Genomic DNA, 18,667 nt, shown 5'->3' on the forward strand with positions numbered 1-18,667 from the left:
AGGGAGAGTCACATACACTGACACAATGCTTTTTTCTTTCTTCTTTGAATAGGGAAATGTTCACATTTGTCAATATCAGGTTCACAATAAAAAAGAACATTTTTAAAACAACGTAAAATATGGTAATTTTGATTTTTAACACAGTTATCTTTTTTTCTCAACACATTCAATAAGTAATCTTCTCAAATACTAGCTATTAATATTAAGAAGCAGCCCCAAGTGGAGTGGGAAAAAGAGGGAAATGGACGTGTAAAGTTTTTCACCAGAGTTAAAATTTAGGACTATTGATGATGTAATATACAGCAAGAGTTCATTATTTTATTCAGATGTAAACACACTAAGTTTTAAAGTAATTCAGTAATATAAGGGCTGCGGGAAAAGAGTATATACAAGCAGTAAATGCTACAGAAGAAAGATCCCCAGAACTGGTGCCAGAAGACATGGATTCTAGTCCCAACTTGTCCCTTTCTAGCTGTATTACTGATAGCAAGTACAATTTCTCTGAGCCTCAATTTCCTGCAATATGGTGATAATATTTGCACTACCTATATCAGAGGATTATTATGAGGAAAGTACAATGTACATTGAAAGCTACAGAACATTACATGAATGTCAGCTATTACTATTAACATTTTTTGCTTACCATGGTGATCATTACATAATTACTGAATCTGAAAAACAGTGAACCGATAAATGCTTCACTGCAGAGTATTTTTCTAATTGTCATGATGGGTAGTGTTTATTTTAAAGTGGAAAAGAAGAAGTCTATAGATTAAGTGAGAATGAAGATGCTTAAAGAAAGAGAACAAGGTTGTTGAATGTTAGAACATTGGATTTACAGTCAGAAAACCTGGCTTCAATTGTTGATTATGTAAATGTAAGCCATTATTATTCATCATTCATAGGTTCATAGCCAGATGGAATCTTACAGATTACCTAGTATACTTTCCACATTTTATAGACAAGGAAATTGGGAATTAAAGCCCATAAGAACATCTCCATATCAGTCATCTGCTCTCTTCTTTCCCAAGGGAAATACCTGAAACAGGAAAACTTTATTTTATTTTTAAAAATTCAGAACTCACTTTGGAAATTGTTTTGAAAATTATTTCTTTCTTCATGTGTAGAAGATTCACTACCAAATCTTTTTTTCTTATGTGGAGTCAATAGTATTTCTGTAAAATATAAAAATTATTTAGAGAATCTTTAGAGTATTCATACAAGCAATCACTTGTCAAATCTATATAGTAAAATATGTAAAATACATATTTAATGTAGACCTATATTTTACATTGAAAAGTTTAGGTGAGCTGTTAAGAATTTTAAAAACTATCCAAAGAGACTAAAATTATTCCCCAGGACTTTTTAAGAATCTCTGACTGCTCAGAAACACGTTTTCTTTTCCATAACCTTTTCCCCCTTAGCTTTAATGTATTTCATAGTTTAGAAGCTAAATCCAGTCCAGAAATTTTATCATAAACACAGTTAAAAGCTGCTGAATTACCTTTGTTAAAGATAAGTGATTTCCTTAAGTCACTTTTATATCTATCTTCAGTTTCCAGAATGACTTTGTGGAGATCACATTGGAATGGGCAAGAGTGCAAGAGCCTGCTAAAATTTCTGCTATTCAGGGATTTTCCTACTTCTATGCAACCTAAAAAAAAAGCACATTAAGATGATAGACAGATGTTATAAAACAGCTAATTACAAGTCTATGAATGCAAAATATTATCTTTAGGATGGTAACTATACTCCAATAAGATACTTAGTTATGTTTATTAAAAGGTGAATATGATCACATTATGTTTGTAGATAATTAGCCAACATTTGCCGAATACTTACAACATGCCTAATGCTGTGGGAAGATGCATAATAAATATAAAACAATTTTAGCCATCTAGAATCTAGTTGGGAAGATAAAGCAAACACACACCAAACAGCCAGAATCCAAATGAACGCTAAATTATTGGAGTAGCAGAGAGGTAGGAATTAACAGAATATATTTTAGGTATGCCTTATTGGAATGGGAGGGATGTTGAGAGTAGTAGGAAATGATTAGAGTGGGGTTGGGGATAGGAAAAAATAAGAGAGGGGTCCTGAAAGTCAGAGGAGTTTAATTCTGATACAGGAGGCAATGGACAATTATTATATAATTATGAAACAAGTGGCATGATGAAAGTGACATTTTAGAAAAGCAGTTAAGAATTGGTTATATGGTGTTGATTAGTTGGGGAACAAATGGGAAAACCAATAGTTACAATAAGATGACAAGAATCAGAGCTAAAAGAGACTGCAAAGATGATCGCTCCCTCATTTTACAGATAAAGAAGCTGAAGATTGAAAAAGGAAAATAACTTGCCTAAGTTTACAAGCAGTTTTAAAAAAAAAATTATCAATAACTACTTGAGAAGGTATTCAAGCTATTTAATAATAATTACTGAAATGCAAAACAAACCAAGATACTACTTTATACCTATTAAGATAGTAAAGAATCTTAAAAATAGTAAAATGCTCTTTTGTGGCAATGGTCCAGTGAAAGAAGAGCAATGGATCTGGATTAAACTGTCCCAAGTTCAAATTCAGTGTTGGTAATGCTGTAGGAAAATAGGCACATGTTGCTGGAGTTGTGAATTGATACAATCTTTTTGCAAATTACTTGGAATTATATGGTGAGATTTACAAAGCTGTTCATACCATTTGATTTAGTAACTGCATTGGAGATCTACACTAGAGATGCTATTGATAAGAGGGGGAAAAAAGAACTATTTGTATGGAAATATTTTTAGTAGCATTATTGGTACCAGCAAAAAAAAAAAAACCAAACAAACCTGGAAATGAGACATATTCGAAGTACAACAACTGGGGGAACATTTTTAAAAATTGTGATATATCAAATAAGACACTATTTGTAAAGCACTTAGCACTATACCTAGCATATAGTAGGGGCTTAATAAATGTTTGTTTCCTTCCTTCTTTCCTGCATGAATAGAATGAAATAATGTTGCACCACAAGAAATAAAAAATATGAAGAATATAAAGAAATATGGAAAACATGTAAAGTAATGCTGAGTTAAAAGCAGAATAAAAAGAATATTACATACTGATTTCAACTAAGTAAAAGACAGAACAAAATCTGGAAAATATATTCAAAAAGAAGGTAAAGGTGGCATGTAAACAAAAAGGCAATTGTTACTTTTTTTAAGTATATATAATTTGCTAAACAAAATGTAAGTGATAGAAACATTTTATGTACACCTTGGTTTTGCTCTTATTATTGTTGTTTTGTGTTTTTGAAGATTTGTACTTGTTGAGCACTGTCAATTTTATGATAAAAATTGCTTTTATAGAAAAAAGGAAATAAAGGCCTAGAGTGAAATGAGCAAGGTCACAGATGTGAGAGCACTGACTGCAGGCTGGCTCTTGAGTTGAAAGGGCGAAAGTGAATGAGCTCAACCAGTGACTACTTAGAGAGATGATAAAGGACTATAATAAAAGAGACCAATGGAATAGTCATTATGTCACCAAAGCCAAGGAAGGAGAGAGTTCCACATAAGGACTGCATGAGATGGATGTTGAGATCCCTTCCAATTCTGTGATTCTGAATCTGTAAATTGCAAGCAGGAGGGGATGATTAAATAGCGATACCTTTAAAGAGAAGTCAAGGAAGATAAGGACTAGGAAAAGGACACTGGTTCTGGCAAGAATATCAAGGGAAGCCTTTAAGACAACAGCAGGGAAGGAAGACAGATTTTGGAGGGTTAGTTAGGGACTGAGTAACTAGGGAAAGAAGACAGCAGGCAGAGCTCATAAATTTGAGGAATTTTATGGTGAAAGGAAAACATGAGATTGAATGGAAGCAATAAGGGGTAGTAGGAGCAAATAAATTTCTCTTTCTTCCTTCCTACATACATACCCTAAAGATAGCACAGACCTGTGCATATTTGAAAGTGGAAGGGATAAAATCTGAATCTGGTCCAATCCCACTCCACCATGAAATACTGACTATAAACTAGATGATGTAACGAGGTAACAAGGATACAAAAAGAAAATTTAAGTCTCTGTCCTCAAGGAATTTACATTCTATAAGAAGAGAGTGAAGACGCTAGAAGGACAAATATCTGAACTATAGAATAGAGCTGAAAAGGACTTCAGTGATTACTGAATCCAATTCCTTCACTTTAAAGATAAGGAAACAGGCTGAAATACATTCCAGAGTCACAGTCAGATAGAGGAAAAGGTAGGATTAGAATTCTAGTCTACTGACTCCAAGGTAATGCTCACTCCACCTCATTACACTGCTTCACTAATTGTGACTGAGCTCCTAGAAAATCAGGGAAAGGATGGGGTCTAGAACACAGGTAAACGGATGTTTAGAGAAGAAAAAAAGGAAATTCTTCTTAAGATTGATGGGAGGGATGAAAACGTGGATACACTGACAATGAGACATTATGGTAGGATGCAGGCAGGCAGAGAACTCATGCTGGATGGTACTGATCTTCTCTACAAACAAGAGGCAAGGACATCTACTGAGAGAATATGGGTTTGGGGGAAGAGCTAGAGTTTTATGAGAGAGGTCACAGACTAAAAACTATGGGAAGTGTGTTGAAATGCCATGGAGAAAGAAGAAATAATTTTAAAATGTTTACTATACATTGTTATACTATTTGCTAGAAATAGCGAAAAAAAGTTTTATATTTGTGTTTACAGAACAATCCAAAACACACTGCTTTACATTAAGACCTCAAAAATATGAAAGAAAAATTGTTATCTAATAAAGTTACAATGTACACATCAGGAAGAAGACAGTTGTTCCAAAAAGTGAACTAAAATGAGCTCTGTTTTTTCATTCATTAGCTCAGAAAAGCCAATGAGCAGCCTTCCATGGGTTTATATCAGAGGAAAGGAGAGTTGTTGAGAAATTCATGCTCCTACCATATTACACTGGATTTTTTTATTGTTTTCTAGGTGACCAGAGATGTTCAGAGAGAAAGAGGGCATCAGTTTGGATTGGTAAGAGAACTAAGTTTAGACCTAAGAATAGAATTAGGGGCTAATAGCCTATAAAAAAAAAAGTTTTAAATTTGGGACTAGGAGATTTATTTTTTATGTTGAAGAAGAAAAGTGAAATTTAGTAGCTCTGCAAAGAAAAAACTAAATAACTATCTGACAATCTAGAACTGTGTTAATTATGAAGTAGCTCTAATTGTTAAAAAAAAAAAAATTACCTGAACACCTGAAATTCAATGTTTTAGGATAACTGTCACTTCCTTGAAAATTGGAAGCTTCTTTGCTGATTATGTCTGAACACAATGCAAGTGGATCTGAAAAGCAATATTATAAAATACAAGATTTATCTACATTCACGATAACAAAAAGGGCTTAGCATCTGTAAAGGGCTTTTCCTCCCCCAGGATGAGTGTACTGAAGTGCTCCATCCTCTACATTTTAATGGGTTTCTCCTAAAACAGACCCCCACTGCTCAAATAGAGATGAAGTTTTAGAAAGAGAATGCTTTTACCAGACAGTGATGAGAACAGTGGTGTTAGGCCATCATTGAAGGAAGGGAGAAGAGATACATGAGTATTATTATTAGCTGTAATACCCAATTAAGTATTTTGGCTTAAAAAAGGAAATGAAAAATTTTGTCACTGTACCTGTTACTGGTGACTGATGCTTTCTATTTCTGACAACAGGAGCTGGACATTTACAAGCTTGTTCACTAAAAGAAAGTGGAGATTAGGGTATTAAAAATAAAATATAACATTAGCAATGAGGGCAAAGCACTTTTTATGAACAAAGCACAGTAAGAATGCTCAGTATTTAGCAAGCAGAAGGGGAGCAGTAGGCGCGGCAGGGGCTGACTACATACATCTGGAAGAGTTTGTAAATTCAGTAGCCCTGAATATAATCTTCGGAGCCACTGGCAGACCTAAGATATTCTGAGAGGAGAAAGAATAAAATCAGAGATAAATGAGAAGAAGTGGTTAAGAAAGAAATAAAGGAATAAAAGGAGGAAAACAAAGAGAAAAGAAGTGGCCAAAGTATAGAGTGTTAACTCTCTACTTTTAGCTCCTGCGTTTATTTTCAGAAGAATCTGGACATGGCATCAGCATGGATTAGAGGGGGAAGAAGTAGAGAGATCAATGAAAAGACTGTTACAGCAGGGTAATAGGAATCAGAGGAGACCAAGTAGCATAGCCCCAGATGAGGAAACTGAGGCTCAAAGATAGGAAATGGTTTCCTAAGGCAGAGGAGGGCCTGGTTGACCTAGATCAGGCTGACATCAGCAGGTCAATGGAGGATGGAGGTGAAAAGCAGAAAACAGCTGCCACAAAAAGGCCAAAGCTTTGGTAAGGCAGGTTGATTCACACAAGAGCCAAAACCCTGAGCATCCCCTATCTTACCTCCTTTCACTCTGAATTGACACATCTACAACTGATTTTCCCATCCATCGCAGCATATGTGGATTTTGGTAGTCTGAAGAAACCTCAGTGCCAGCATGGCCTGGCCTTTAGATTTACCTGGGCTCAGCTCCCAATCTATATACTGCTTCTTCTTCCCTCAGGCAGAGGTTGCTCTTACTCTGGACTCAGTGTTTGCCTAATAAATGGCATACATAGGACCAGAGGGCCTACATGACAGTTACTTCCAATCAGCAGGTATTTTAGGTGTTACTCAGCAGAAACTGTCAGAATTGCCCACCCTCATGGAAATGAAATCCTCTATCTCCCAAACATAGGTGAATCTAACATGATATTACATGGGTGAGCCACCTCAGCTGCAAGGGAAACTATTAAAGAAAACTGGGAACCAGAAGGCATCATGATTGAACTAAGGCTGAAATAGAGGGGTGAGGAGGTGGGTTTGAAGGCTCTGGCCACCATGAGAAGTCAAATAGTGTTTTCCTCTCCATCTTCAACATTTTCATATAGGCATAATCAAGTTAAAATGAGAAAAAAGAAGGGAAAGAAATGATCAGAGAAAGTTTAAGATGTTCAGTGGCATTTAGAACACTGGAAGGACAGTGGAAATGAGTCTTCTGGACTCAGCATCTTATCTGTGTAAGGAGCACTAGGTTAGTACGGTGCAGCAGAATGAGTGCTACATTTAGAGGCAGACAATCTGGGGGCCAATGCCAGTCCTTTAGCTTAAAACATAGGTGACCTTCATCTCTAACATCCCTTCTGACTCTAAATCCCATGAACAATTCTTTAGCATCAGTTGACAAAACTATTTCCCCATCCCTGACTCTGCCCGGTCACCAGCAGCAAGGAGGTCTTGCTGGCTCTTGGCTGAAAAACTGTAAACAGTGGCCAGAAGAACAAACAAACAAAAAACACGGGGCCAAATAGAGAAGAGTCAACAGGAAAAATCAAATGGTCTGACTAGGGACTACATACTTAAGAAAGAAAGGTTCTTTCAAATCTGGCCTCAGACACTTAACGCTTACTAACTGTGGGCAAGTCACTTAACCCTATTGCCTCGCTAAAAATCAAAACAAAACAAAAAAAGAAAGAAAGAAAGAAAGGTTCTAGACATGCTCATGTTCTAGACTCTGCTAAGTTCTGGGGATAAAGGCAAAAATGACAGTTCTTGCCCTCACGGAGTTTATATTCCACAGAGGGAGATAACATGTACTTGTACAATTATAAGCAAAATAAATAGAAAATAATTCAGGGAGGAGGAAGGCTCTAGATGCTGTGGGAATCAGGAGAGGCCTCACATATGTCATTATCTCAAGGATGAACTATGTACATAAGACTGAAGAAAATTTCTGTTTTGTCTAATCCCCACAAACTTCTCTATCCAAAGTAAGCATCTTTCAGTAAGCATTGCTAACTGGTTCTGACTTAATGGCTTCATCTGCCTGTTCTTCTTACCTCAGTAAGAACCTGGACCAGCACAAACAGCTGAGTACCCGACTTCTACTTCCTGTTGAGGACTCTGTGCTGATCACATCAACCCCTGGAATGATGTGGAGCCTCCAGAAACATTTAAGGGTTTTACCTAACTATCCAGAAAGGAAAAACCAAGGGGATAAAGGCTCTCTGTTGTTGCAGACACTGATACACAGTGGGAAAGCCAGCCAACAGATCAAGGACAAGCACTGAAGATGGATAATGAGCTGTCCTAGAATTTAATAAGAGAAATAGAGTGGGAAGGAGTAAATCTGGGAAATTGTGCAATGCTTTCAATAACTCCAGGCTTCTTCCTGAAATAAAAACTGATCTTTGTAATGCCAACAGTATTCCAATGATGCAATAGAGCTATAAATCATTGAAGAATCAAAATTACTAGTCACCCAAAGGGCAAAGGAGAGGTACCTGATGGACATAAATAGGCTGCAGCATATTTTTTGTTCAATCATTTTTCAGTTGTGTCTGACTCTTCACGACCCCATTTGGGGTTTTCTTGGCAAAGCTACTCGAGTGGTTTGGTATTTCCTTCTCCAGCTCATTTTACAGATGAGGAAACTGAGGCAAACAGGGTTAAGTGACTTGCCTAGGCTCACATAGCTTGTGTCTGATGCCAGATTTTAACTCAGGAAGAGGAGTCTTCTGACTCCAGGCCCAGGACTCTATCCACTGCACCACCTAGCTGCCCCCATAGGATATTACCAACAATGAACATAACCAAAGCTGCATGAAATATATAATCAAAGAGTTATATAACCAGAAAAGGGGTTGAATATGTCATATGATAAGATCAGCAGATTACAAATGGAGAGCCCACAGACTGCACAGTAATGTCAAAAGTAATGTCAAAAGATCTAAAGGAAAGCCCCCAGCAAGCTGGGGGGACTTCCAGTAGAGAACTGACAGGAGAACACTGACAAGGGTGTCACAGAATGAGAAGAGGTGAGTGACCTGGGATCTGTACAAGTGCAGGCAATACCAACATCAATAACATCACAGATCCACTGAAGCAGTATGAATGTGGGATGTGTTATATTAATATTAAACATGCCTGCTTCATTGCTCTTTGCTTAGGTTTACCTTTCACATACTGTACCTTGCTTGTAAGGACAAAGCCCTCTTTTCACAAGCCGCTCCTCTGTATAAGCTATGCCTTCTGGGGGCACTGGCAGTCGATGGCGCACTAGTGGTGCTCAGAACATTGGCGGGCCCACATTTTTTATAACAGGCGCTGACTGGATTTGCCCTGTCACTCCTCGATGGGTTCTGGGGCTCATGCCCTACAGGGCCATCACACCGCTCTGCAGCATTCGGCTCACAGCTCTGAGGCTGACACTGCTTTTTGGGGCAGCTTCTTTCTGCATTAGTACCTCTATCAATGCTATCCACTCTAGAGTGTTTTGACGTATTTTGGGTACTTAAGCTCGTTGGCAAAGAATCACCAACCAATTCTCTTCTTTCTATTTTTTCCTGTAACAGAAAAATGTCAAGTAAATAACTCCAAGAAGATCTATTATCCACGTTTTGCTTTTCCTTTCATTCTCTACACAAGAAATAGGTGAATTTTATAAAGTGTAACAGAAATACATTTTTATAAGTAATCGGAAACATCTCCATTTTAGATTGCGAAAGGGAAAAATAGGCAAACATTTTATAGAAAACAAAAAATATATGAAGAGAGAAATTATTTCATTTCTTTGTGTTGTCTTCTATACAGGTCTCAATGCAACTGTAAACGTTAGCTAGCATCACGGGCAAAAACCCATAGCAGTATATTGAAAAAAGCCCCACACTTGGAGTACTGACACCACGTCCCAATCCTGGCTCCAAACCTTGTTACCTATGTGACCAAGGGCAAGTTGGCTCGCCTCTCTGAGCCTCAGTTTCCTTACTTACACCAGGTGATGATCATGCTTGCCTTCCTTATCTCACAGGCTGTTACGGTGAATGCTCAATAACATGTAAACCCTGAAGGAATGGGAGCTATTCTATATTAGAAGGGGGAAGCTGATTTTTGCTAAGTCTAAGAAGGAGCTTCCTGGCAACGAGACATGTCCACCAATTTTCTGGGGGACTGCCAGGTACCAATCCAGAAGGTAGATGGATGCGCATCCAGCTCCACAGAACTTCTGCAGAAATGGATTCTGCCAGGGCTAAGCCCAAGGCCTTGACCTTCAAAAATGCCTTTTATATTCTTTCATCACTTTCAGGAATGGGGAACAGAGGTTTATTTGCTGTTCTAAATAGTGAGAGGCCTGGACCCTCATATCTAATAGATTGTAAGCTCCTCAAGGGTTTACTGTCTTATTTATCTTTGTGTCTTCCCAGGAGCCAGCAAAGAACAGTCATTGAGAATATGCCTGTTTTTTAGTGAATATTAAATCAAAGCCTCTTCAACCTGGCCAAAAGCAAGAATAATGATGTTTATAAAAAGAGATTCTGGTAACATTAACACTAAAGAAGAGGAAGGAGAGATCTCTGTGATACACAGACATTTACATATACGTATATAAGTAAGCCTCATGAGATAGTGCGGAGAGCACTAGCTATGAAGACTGAGGATCCAAGTTCAAATTCTGTCACTTTTACCCATGAACAGTGTGACCTTAGGCAGTTGAGAATGCAGGAGCCTGATCAGATCATCGCTAAGGTTCCTATTGACTCTAAAGGTATGATCCTACCACATGTATTTACACACACATACATTTGTGCACTCATGCACACTCATGTGCATACATACAGTGAAGAATTGAAATGATCTGTTCAACCATCCTTGCTAGCTAGTCTTGTCTTCTCCAAAAGCTTCTTTTTATCATGGTCTATATTTTCAAATGAAAAGTTTTGATCACATGTTTCATATGCTCATATTTCTCCCACTTGTGATAGAACCATCTAGAAAGGATTTTTGCCTCCAACCTTAACAAAAATCTTTGCAAGAGGCTTTATGTTCCTGAAAATAAGCAGGCTGACCTCATCTTCTTTATTTTCAAGCTGTTTTATTCTGTGAAGAATTTCTTTTGCTTTCCTCCAGAAGTCTTCAATATTCCTCTCTCTCACCTTCAATTCTTTTAACTCTTGTGCTTCATTCATATTAGAAGAAAATTCTTCTAGGTTTAGAGATAATTTCTCTGCTTTTATAAAACAGAAAAAAAGTGGATAGTTTATCATTTACTACAAAGCTTTATCATTTTAGTGATTTAACTAGGCAATAAAACAAAAAAAAAGTTGCTCGTCTACTCATCTACCACCTTTCCAGCTTATCTTCATGAAAGATCTCGAGAAGCATTTAATATATGGCTACTGTGCACAGAATACTATGCTAGGTACTGGGAGAAAGAGATAACAGACTTTAGATAAGATAAAATTTAGTAGGAAAATGACATATATGAATAGTCATGAAACCAAATCATATCTGACTGGCCATATTTATTTGTTATCAGGGAAGGCTTTTATTTTTGTTTCTTGGGGGAAATTTGGAAATGAGCATGGGGTAATGATAGTGATATTTCAAAAAGAAAGGAAACAAAGAAAGAACATTAATGAATCATTAAAAAAAACCAAACAGAAGAGAGCAAAAGGAAGTTCAGAATGAAATAAAAACAGGGTGGTGTTAGAACTACCATGTTAAATTTAAATTATACAAAAAAAGATGTATGTAGTGGGAAAAAAAGAACCTAAACATAATAATTTAATTTCATAAACAATTCCCTTTTTCTTATTCTTTTCATGTTAAAATGATCTTGTTTGTTGATGTTGATTAAGTTCTTATGAAAAGGAAAATGAATTTTTTGAAAAGACACAATAATACATGATAAGTACATTATAGAAAAGGTTATATAAAGTCTGAGGGGGAAATCAATAGTAAGGACCAAGAAAGACTTCATGGAGGAGCAGGCATTTCACAGGATCAAAGAATGTCAGAGTTCAGCAGAACTTCAAAGGTCATCTAATCCAACCCCAAAATTAACATAAGAATCTTCTTTTAAAGGAAATTGCTATCTTTTATTTTTATATCATCTTCATTTCCAAATATAACTATTTCTTCCTCCCATATCCTGGAGAATCTTATAACAGAGAATAATAAAGGAGAGAAAGCATATTAGCAGAACTAAACAACAAATCAATCTAGTCTGACTGTATGGGTAACGTTCCACAATCCACCACGAATGTAGGGAAATCCACTTTTTTCTTTGGTGCCAATGCAAGAATGTTTTCTAGAACATACTGAACAAGTGACCATCCAGCTTTTGCCTGAAGAAGTTTAGTGAGAGCGAAGTCCACTACCTCCCAAGATAGCCCATTCTACTTACAACTGGGTAGCTCTAATTATTAGGAAGTTTTTTCCTTACAGTGAGCCTAAATCTGCCTCTCTGTACCTTCCACCCACATATCCAGCTCTTGGAGGTCATGGGGGGTCAACTTAACTCCTTTTCTATGTTATAGCTACCAAGACTCTTCTCTCCAAGGTAAATATCCCCAATTCCTTCATAGGATCATAGCTATAGAACTGGAAGGAATCTTACTTCACTACCTTCATTTTCTTCTTCAGCAAACTGAGTCTCAAACAGGGTAAGTGACTTCACTAAGGTATACCATTAAGTAGCAGAGCCCTGATTCATACTCAGGTCCTCCTCCAAAGTCAATATTCTTTCCATCACACCATGCTCAGATTTATAAAATGCTTTTAGGTTACTAAGGGTTTTCTTCTTCTTTACCACCAACATAAATGCAAATAAATCTATATAAAACTGGGAAGAACTGTTTTTGTTTTGTTTTGATTTGTTTTTTATATCAAGAGTAAACTTACTAATTTTTTTGCAGTTGTGCAGCACAAAGGTAGCAGCTTTGTTTAGTTCCTCATTCTGTGATTCAGTTAAGACTTGGATCATTATTGGAAGACCATTGTTCTTAAATAGATGAAGCTGATTTTCTTCTATAAAATATAATATATGATGTTAGATAAAATTGTGACAGCAAATTATTTCATCATTAAATACTCTAAACCACACTTTAATTCCTTCTTGCAGGAATTTTAAGCAGTTGCAAGAATTTCTAACAGATCACACAATTTCTCCCAATCAAAAATGTTGTTCATTATGCTAATAAAAAATTAAAGGAAAAAAAATATATATATAGAGAGAGAGAGTTCTAAAGCATTTTCAACCCAGGCAATAATCTATGCTCTAAAAATGTATCATTTTATCAAGTGATAACATTTTACTTTTGAACTTGAATATGTGTGTTATGTACAGTTATTAAGATATATATGTGTATCTAAACATACATATATATTACATACATATAGTTTAGATAGATTGCTGTACTTGCTTCAAAGATTTCTCTCTCTACTAATGCAGGTCACAGCCCTTCTACAACTGAGCAAATGGTCTTCAATATTTGCCGTGGATAAAAATACAAAAAAACAAAAAACAAAAAAAAATCACCCAGTACCTCTATACTCTAAGCTTTTCCAGCATGATTGGCCTAGACAGAGCCTTGTGCTTCATTAGCACAGCTTTTAAAAATCTAAGGTGCTCTCTGCATCTGTCAATGAAGGATTAAAGAGGAGTCCTTCTCTGAATTCCAATAAAACTTAGAATCAAACATAACTTCAAACTTGCTTTCATTACTCTAAATGTTTTTTGCTTATACAAGTCCTATCTACCTCATTAGATTATAACTCAAAAAGGGCAGGGAATATATCTTCTATTATTCTTACATTCCATAGTTTTTAGCACAATGTTGAACACATAGTAAGTAAATATTTGTTAAAATAATGTGGCTAACACTTTGTGAGGAAGTCAGATTTTTATAAATAAAATTCCTAAAACATATGTGACAAGTACTCAATAAATATTATATGATGGAAATAACTTTTTCTTAATTCTTTACTTTTTTCTTGTATTGTATTTTCCCCACAATTTCAAGTTTTCCACTTAATTATATAAGAGATTCATGGTTTTTGTTTTCTGCATATTCCCAAATTTGAATAACCATTTGAAAAGACAGAAATTTTAGAGCCCTGTAAGGAAACATCATTATAATTTGAAGTTCATGATACCTATTATAGGTTTTACCTTACAAAATAATAGCTATAATTTACATTGTGCTTTAAGGTTTGCAAAGAACTTTGCAAATATTATCTTGCTTGATCCTCACAATAATCTTGCAAGGAAGGTCCTTTTGTTATCCCTATTTTACAGAAGAGGAAACTGAGGCAGACAGAGGTTAAATGAATTGCCCAGGGTCACACAGCTAATAAATTTCTGAGATGGTATTTGAAATCAGGTCTTCTTGACTTCAGGTCCAGCATCTATCCACTGTACAACCTAACTTACAGTTGGCTAGGAAGATAGGAAACATGTTAACATGTCATATCAATTTTATTTTCTAATGACAATATTCCAGTGGAATATTCAGCTCAAAACTAAAATGAGGGAATCAAAACAAAGAAAAAGAAATTGACAGGATGTGAATCTGTTAAAGACCAGGAAGTTATGTCTCAGGAGGATCTGTGGTAATTCTCAGGAGAATTCAGATCAGGGAACCTTCTAGACCTAGAAGGAACCAGAAAGATCATCTCGTTCTACAGATGAGGAAACTGAGCCTTAGAGAAGTTGAATGACTTGAATAAAGTATCAGTAGAAGAGCTAGGATTTGAATCAGGCCTAACTGACTCCCAGTCTATGGTTCTTTCCTATATTCCACGCTGGCCCAGGCTTATTACGGAACAAAACGTATGAAGTGCTTTCCTAGTCATCTGTGGTATCAAGTCCATTCAATGAAGCCCATACTTACCACAAGCTTCTGTGCAATGTCCAAGGGCAAGAATAATGCTAAATTGTTCTCCTGAATCCAGACTCTCATGAAGTAGCAGTGTCAGAAGCTTGGATACAATGTGATGTTTGGCTAGTACTACCCCAACAGCAGCTGTAAGCACAAAAGATCAAAAAAGAATAAGTATTAGAAAACTTCAGATATATATATGTATGTTGTCTATTTTCCAGAGTCTTCTCTAACTCCTTTTGGGAGATACATAACCACTGGGAGCTTGTGGGGAATCACATCTGCCTGCATAAAACCTCATTCCACCAGCACACTATGAAAGGCTGTCCTCTGAACAAGGAAGACATTCCCTCTCAGCCTCATCTGAACATATGTAGGCTCTGGTTCCTGGGATTCTTGTTGCATGACAAATGTCATGCTGATTACGTGGTAATATACTCTTCCTATTGTGCTTGGCCTTTGAACAGAAATGTGTCACCAGGTCATGATCTCGCTACTATTAATAATGCAAGGTTGCTCTCTATAGTAATTCCTCTCGACTTTTATATCTCTCATCAACCTTTCGTAGGCCCAGAAGCAATAGGGCAGAGAGAACACTGGCCTAACAGTCACAACATCCCGGTTTTAAGTTCTCACTCTGTCCTTCACTAGTGATATGACCTTGGGCAATTCACTTTCCCTCATCTGGAAGTACAGGGAGTTAAATGAGATTATCTCTACCATCCCTTCCAGTTCTAACATCCTAAGAGTCCTGGCTCTGCAGTCTATGAGATGGGTAACCTTAGTCAAGTGACTTAGCTTCTCTAAATCTCAGTTTCTCTATCTATAAAAATGAAAGATTATCTACCCCATAGAGTTGATAAATGAATTGATCAACAGACATTTATTAAATGCCTACTGTATAGCAGGTACTGCACTAGGCACTGGGGATAAAAATGCAAAGAATAAGATGATTCCTACTCTTAATAGAGCTAACATTCTAATGGAGTCAATAAGTACATATAGAAACACATACAGAACAAATACAAATAAATGCAAGGAAGTCAAGGAGGGAAGGAACTAGCAGTTGGGGATTCAGGAACGGCTTCATGTAGAAAGTGGTACTTGAGCTGAGTCTTGAAGGAAGAGAAAGATTCTATGAAACAGAGGAGAGGGATATATTACAGGTACTGGGGCAGCCAATACAAAGGCATAGAACAGGATACATAAGGGTCTGTGAAACAGAAGAACAGAAAGAATGTCAGCGTAGTTGAATTGTAGAGTGTATAATGTATAATAAGGCTGGAGAAATAGGATGGGACCAAGTTGTAAAGGCATTTAAAAGCCAGAGGCATTTATATTTTATGCTAGAGGCACTACGGAGACACTGGCTATTAATGAAAAAGGAAGTGAAATGGTCAATTTGACTTTAGGGAAAATCATGGATTTCCATGGAAGATGGAATGGATTGCAGGAAAGACTGAGGCAGGGAGACTGATTAGGAGGCCACTGTGATAGTCTAAATGAACATTGATGAGGGCCTCAACTAGGGCGATGGCTTGTGAATGCAGAAAGGGAGACATATTAGTAAGGTAGAATGGAAGAAATTTAGCAATTGGTTGGTTATGGGGGGGGGGGAGATTGAGGAATTGATGATAACACTGAGGTGGTAAATTTGGGAAAATGAAAGAATGGTGGGGATTTTGGGGATTCCAAGTGAAGCTTCAAAGAAGGAGTGGGTTTAGGCAAAAGATAATGGGCTCTGTTTCGGCCCTGTGGACTTTGAGATGTCTCTGGGACATCCAGCCTGAAATGTCCCAACAGGCAACTGGTGATGTGGAGATCAAAGCTCAGGGAAGAGACTGGGACTGGATATCGAGATCTGGTAGTTATCTGCATAGATATGATCATTAAACCTATGGAGGCTGATGAGGTTAGCAAGAGCCCTTTGCAATCTGGTTCCAGTCTATTCTTCTAGTCTCATTTCACAATCATCCCCCTCCTATGCTATATGTTCCAGCCAAACTGGCCTCCCTGCTATTCACCACACATGACATTCCCCTCCTGTGTCCAGGCCTGTGCCTGGAATCTTGTCCTTCCTCTTCTTCACCTCTTGGAATCCCAAGCACCCTTCAGGACTTAGCTGTAGTGCCACCTGTAACTCGACCCTTCCTGATCCCCAGTTAGCTGTGCTCTTTCCTACCTCCCCCCCCTTCCTTTCAGTTGACCACATGCCATTTCCCCCTCATACAATGGAAACTCCCTGGAGGCAAAGACTTTCATTTTTATCCTCTAACCCTGGTGGCCAGCACAGTGCCTGGCACACAGGACATAATCAATACAAATCTGCTACTTGATAGATTGATGTTGAATTCCCCAGTGGAATGTGTGCTCTTCGAAAAGAGGAATTGTTTCATTTTTATTGTTGTAGTCCCAGGGCCTAGCAGTGTCTTATTCAGAACAGATGCTTAAAAATACTTATTAATTTAACTAAATTATGCTTTGACTAATCACAGTTATTGGAAAGCACTACATTTATATTCACTCCAAATAAGTAAGGAACGCATAGACTGGACTTAGATCCCTTTCTTCTGTTCCTTCAACATAAGCATTTAGTTACTAGTGTGAAACCTTTATTTCACATCTACTATTGGTTAAACACAAGCAGTGGAAATAACTTCTCTACCATCACCAATGCTTTGGTTGATGCCAAACTTAAAGTTCAGCTCTCAATTGTCATTCTGTAAGTATGACACATGCAGATATTGGAATTCCATCACTCACGATTGTCAGCAATGCAGGCGTCCAGGGTCTTGGTCACCACCACTGCCAGTTTAGCACTGGGCAGGTTCCCATGGGAATCATGTTCCAGCTTTGTCAGAACTTCAGAGAGTATGGCCAGTCCACCAATAGATATAAAATGTTCCTGTACGTGTGCTCAGGAAATAAAGTAATAAGATCTTAGAACCAAAGAAAGTTAATTATGATTTTATCTAATTTATATACTGCTTGCAATAGTAGCTATACTTACCTTTTCTTCACGTGCCTAGTTTAAAAGTCCACAAGTTAAGGAAATGTTAAATATGCATGATGACAGTTAAATGCAGCTATCTGCCCGGATTGGAAGCTGGGGGGGCAGGGGGAGGTTGCACAGAAGAACAGCTCTACTCTCTTAGATGTTAAAGCCTTCCATGCCCTGAAACTCACTACCTTGCACCAATTTACAAATGGCATAGGGGATAAAGTGCTAGATTCGAAGTAAGAAAGAACCAAGTTCAAATCCTGCCTCAGGCACTTCCTTAGCTGTGTGACCCTGGCCAAGCCATTTAACCTCTCTCGGTTTCAGTTTCCTCATCTATAAAGTGAGGATGATAATAATGCCGACCTCACTGGATTGTTGTGAAGATAAAATGAGATACCATAGTCAAGTGTTTTGTAAACCTCTAAGCGCTATCTAAAGGCTGGCTACATTTGAGAAAACCAGCATGCCTTAGCCCTCTACGACTACCAAGAGCCCAGGTAGGTGGGGTCCACCGCTGCCTCTAGGGTTCTTAGCCCAGCACCTATTCCTTCTTTGCCAGCATCTCCCAGTGCCTGGTAGGTCCTCTTCTCCAAAGGTTTCCCTTCCATCTGTGGAGCCAGCACTACTTTGTGCTGTGTCACTGAACAATCTGAGCACTGTGGAAGGCAGAAGCCAGACAAGGGTGAGTAAGTCCTTAGTCATGCAAAAGTAATCTTCATTGCCCAGTGCCCTTTACTGGGTAAGACCTCCATTATCACCGAGCACCCAGGTAGGTGGCAGTGGCTGCTGACACAGAGACCCTTGCTCCAGCACCCATTTCTCCCTTTGCCATCCCTAATCCTAGAATGCTTGGGCTTCAAATCCAATCCCACCAAGGGACCAGATTTATAGGCTTCCTCTCCTCAGAACATCTTGCACCACACAGAGGCACTATCTATTCTGCCCTACCTCACTAACTCCTAAA

At 37.7% G+C, this 18,667-nt stretch overlaps 1 protein-coding gene across 1 annotated transcript in view; it reads right to left on the bottom strand.

Annotated features, from left to right (window-relative positions):
- Window positions 1-18,667, bottom strand: part of TERB1 (telomere repeat binding bouquet formation protein 1) — a 51,255-nt gene that overhangs the window by 14,676 nt on the left and 17,912 nt on the right. Inside the window, exons 8-16 of the mRNA XM_027842081.1 lie at window positions 17,466-17,618; window positions 14,715-14,846; window positions 12,724-12,849; window positions 10,887-11,047; window positions 9,013-9,386; window positions 5,655-5,719; window positions 5,226-5,321; window positions 1,505-1,654; window positions 1,111-1,175 (exon numbers count right to left, since the gene is read on the bottom strand). Of these exons, the coding sequence (XP_027697882.1) occupies window positions 1,111-1,175; window positions 1,505-1,654; window positions 5,226-5,321; window positions 5,655-5,719; window positions 9,013-9,386; window positions 10,887-11,047; window positions 12,724-12,849; window positions 14,715-14,846; window positions 17,466-17,618 (1,322 nt within the window). The remainder of the gene's footprint in view (window positions 1-1,110; window positions 1,176-1,504; window positions 1,655-5,225; window positions 5,322-5,654; window positions 5,720-9,012; window positions 9,387-10,886; window positions 11,048-12,723; window positions 12,850-14,714; window positions 14,847-17,465; window positions 17,619-18,667) is intronic.

Source organism: Vombatus ursinus, unplaced genomic scaffold (genome assembly GCF_900497805.2).
Source record: "Vombatus ursinus unplaced genomic scaffold, bare-nosed wombat genome assembly UNPS02014864.1, whole genome shotgun sequence".
NCBI lineage: Eukaryota > Metazoa > Chordata > Mammalia > Diprotodontia > Vombatidae > Vombatus > Vombatus ursinus.